The sequence below is a fragment of the Hippocampus comes genome, unplaced genomic scaffold (assembly GCF_001891065.2).
Source record: "Hippocampus comes isolate QL1 unplaced genomic scaffold, H_comes_QL1_v1.1 scaffold477, whole genome shotgun sequence".
NCBI lineage: Eukaryota > Metazoa > Chordata > Actinopteri > Syngnathiformes > Syngnathidae > Hippocampus > Hippocampus comes.
In genome coordinates, this window is record NW_017805449.1 from 8,235 (window position 1) to 11,687 (window position 3,453).

General features: G+C 41.8%; 1 protein-coding gene across 3 annotated transcripts in view; it reads left to right on the forward strand.

Moving 5' to 3' along the window:
• The first annotated feature begins 33 nt into the window (after window positions 1-33).
• Window positions 34-3,453, forward strand: part of LOC109518292 (adiponectin receptor protein 2-like) — a 7,152-nt gene continuing 3,732 nt past the window's right edge. For 2 of the 3 annotated variants that reach the window (XR_002168704.1, XR_002168703.1), the window contains exons 1-2: window positions 34-278; window positions 363-923. Coding sequence is in view for 1 of the 3 variants with exons in the window: in XM_019874039.1 (XP_019729598.1) it covers window positions 122-278; window positions 363-520 (315 nt within the window). In the remaining 2 variants the exon portion in view is untranslated. Of the gene's footprint in view, window positions 279-362; window positions 924-3,453 lie in introns of those variants that run through there. The other variant, XM_019874039.1, reaches the window with a different exon arrangement.

The window sequence follows — 3,453 nt, forward strand, 5'->3', positions numbered from 1 at the left end:
AAAAAAGGAATTTTTTTTAAAACTTTTTTTTTTTTTTTTTTAATTTTATAAATATATATTTTTTAATTTCTGCTCATTTGTGTCCAACAGGCTGGACAACAGCGGCATCGCCTTCCTGATCATGGGCTCGTTCGTGCCATGGCTCTACTCCTCCTTCTACTGCTCGCCGCAGCCGTGCTTCATCTACCTGCTGGTGGTGTGCGTGCTGGGCCTTTCCGCCATCACCGTATCCCAGTGCGACTTTTTCGCCACGCCGCAGTCCCGAGGAGTCCGCGCAGGTCACTGCCGACGTCGCCGCTTTTTCCTTCCTCCGAGGTTGTCGCGATCTGTCGCTGACTGCGTGTTCCGCCGTCTCGCTCCAGGTGTGTTTGTGGGCTTGGGGCTGAGCGGCGTGGTGCCCACCCTGCACTTTGTCATCAGCGAGGGTCTCATCAGGGCCACCACCATCGGACAGATAGGCCTTTCCTCAGGGCCTGCCTCTCCTTCGCTCCGTTTCGGTTGTGTTTACCGAACGACGTAAGGCAAGAGCAAGCACGGAAATACAGGAGACATTAAAATTTATTTTTAAACATTTTTTATGATTATTATTTTTTACGGTTGAGTCATTTAAAACGTTGCCTGTGTCTTTCGACGCATATTAACGAGGTGCAGAATTTATTTTTCAAGTTCTTTGAGCTGAGACCCGGAACTAAAAGGCGGACCAAAACCGGAAACGAGTCATTGTTTGCCTTGGCATTTTGTTTGCTCCTATTTTTGATGTTCTTCCAACACGTGAGCGAAGTTAGTTTTGGTACTTTCGATCTAAGTCAGGCATTTTTGGATTTTTTTTTTTAATGCGCAGGAGACGACCACAGTGCAGGAACGTTGTCTCCGAGTCGGCTGCTGGCTGTCTGCGTGCAAAAGTGGCGACGTGTTGTGCAAAGGTAACGCGTGCTCAACTTTTCCTCCTTTTCACAGGATGCTTCCCTCAAAGAATATTTGTCTCTTAAAAAATAAACGAACATTGTCTTCTGTTATGCTTGTCTCGATTTGATCAAAACATTGGGCGCATCCACACAATCAAACGAGACATAATGCTAATCCGATTTTTTAATGGAAATTTATTTCGACCGTCGAAAACGATCAATCATGTTAGATATCTTGGAGTACAAATATGTTTTGAATGCAATAATAGATCACTATCTGGCGAATTATATTGTAAACGACGGTTTACAGTTGCTTTTTCTTAAAAATAATGAATAGTCAGCTCGTCGTAAAAACAAAAAATATTACTTTAATGATCTCTCGCGTGTACTCTAAAACATATGAACTGTTCCGAGACGTTCATTTTGTTGTTTTGCAGCAATAAGGAGTCAAAGTGTACATCCCTAACGTAGTAATCGAAATTTGAATATTCAATGAGTACTCATTAAGTATTCACAAGGCCAGACAGAATGACTATTTTGGTCATTTTACTGATTTATTTTACATTGTTCTGTTGGCTGAATGTTACCATTGTAAAAATGACCAAAATGCACATCTGTGCTCTTCACACGACAGCGTTAGACAAAACAACACTGGCTGACGGGCTGTACAAAATCGCATCAGCAGCATCAGCAGCAGCACAGGGCGTCATTTTGTGTGCTTGGGGAGCTGTATGATGTCACTTCAGTGAACTTTGGCCTCAGTTTTATGGACTGTGTGACATTTGAACACTCATCAGTCAACGCTTCTGAACCTGTGCTTTGAAATGGCATTCCTGGATTAATGTTGAATTAATATCTACAATGACAGATACAACATTTTCTCCAAAGCACATGTTCAGAAGCAGTGAGTGATGTTGTTGCCAGCATCCAAGTGTGTCAGTGTTGTGCAGTCCATGCTTCGTCAAGCAGACAACGTGGTGTCCTCTGCTGCTGGCTTAACCCTTGTGTTCCAATTTCGACAATTTTTTGTAGATTTTTGCATGTTGTCATCTTTAAATCAAAGACAAGGCATAAAAATTGTGTGATATGAAATATTCTAATTCATGTTTTTTATATATATATGTTTTGGTCATAGCACAGTACCGCTTTTGTTGTCCATAGAGGGCAAAAATACAAAAAAAAAACCAAAATACAAAACAACATGTGTATGTATAGCGCTGATGCCACTGAACATGTCAAGTGGTTGAAAGTAAAATAAATATTCAGGAATAATACTTTGACAATTTTTGTAAAATTGGATGTTGCATTAAATAAAATTATTGACATCGACTGCAGCACAAGGGTTTTAAATGTACTGCCTGTCAGCCAGTGTTGGTGTTGAAGTTGAGTCAAGCTTTATTGCCCATATGACGTGAAATTGTTTTAAAAAAATGCTTGTCAATATATAGTTCGGCTGGAATCAGAGTCTGCGTGTTTTGTGTCTCACTGAGTTTAATTAAAGTGGCCTTGTTATGAATGGCAACCGGAGTTGTTGCGGTTTTGTCCCGGAAGACGTTTGGCCTCTGGTCCGAGCAGACTTCTTGGATTGATGCTCAAGGCCAGAAAGGGCGAGCTGTCCTTTCTGGTGTTTGCGCATGAACCCAGGAAACCTGCTCAGACCAGAAGCCAAACTTCTTCCAGGACAAAACACAGACAACTCCGGTTGCCGCCCACAACCACACCCACTTTACATAGCCCCGCCCATGCAAGACCAGAATTTTAATGCAAATTTGTTTGCAAACCCCGCCCACAATTGCCCAAATCGACCAATCACAATGCGGCATGTAAATTTATTTCGCATAACCCCGCCTACACCTCGTCAAGGCAACCAATTAGGTTGCAGCATGCAAATTTATTTGCATACGCCACGCCCACCACCAAAAATTATCGGCATGCAAATAAATTTACATAACCACGCCTGCAACTATTTTGCATACCCAATCAGATCATGTCATGCAAATTTATTTGCATAGACACGCCCACAACAGCTCGGACCAGCCAATCAAAAAGCAACATGCAAATTTATTTGCATAGCCACGCCCACAACTGATTAGCACAGCCAATCGGAAGGTACGATGCAAATATATTTATTTGCATAGCTCCGCCTCTGGCGTCGCGGCGAAATTATTTGCATAGCCACGCCCAAAATTACCCAATGAACCAATCACAGCAGGGTATGCAAATTTACTTGCATAACCCCGCCCACAAGTGACCAATCGACCAATGACAGTGCTGCATTCACACATATTTGCATAACTCCGCCCACCACTAGCCTCGCATAACCACACCCATTATGCTAATTTATACTCATTAGCATAGCCCAGCCCATTCACATCAGCCAATCGGATTGCTCCTATATTTGCATAGCCACACCCCATAACCCCACCCACTTTCATTCATGAAGGAAGTCGAGATGTTTTTGTTTTCATTTTATTTTACAAGAATACATGTTCAAAGACAAAGTTAAAGTAAAAAAAAAAAAAAAAGTTAAAGTTAAAAAAAAATAAAA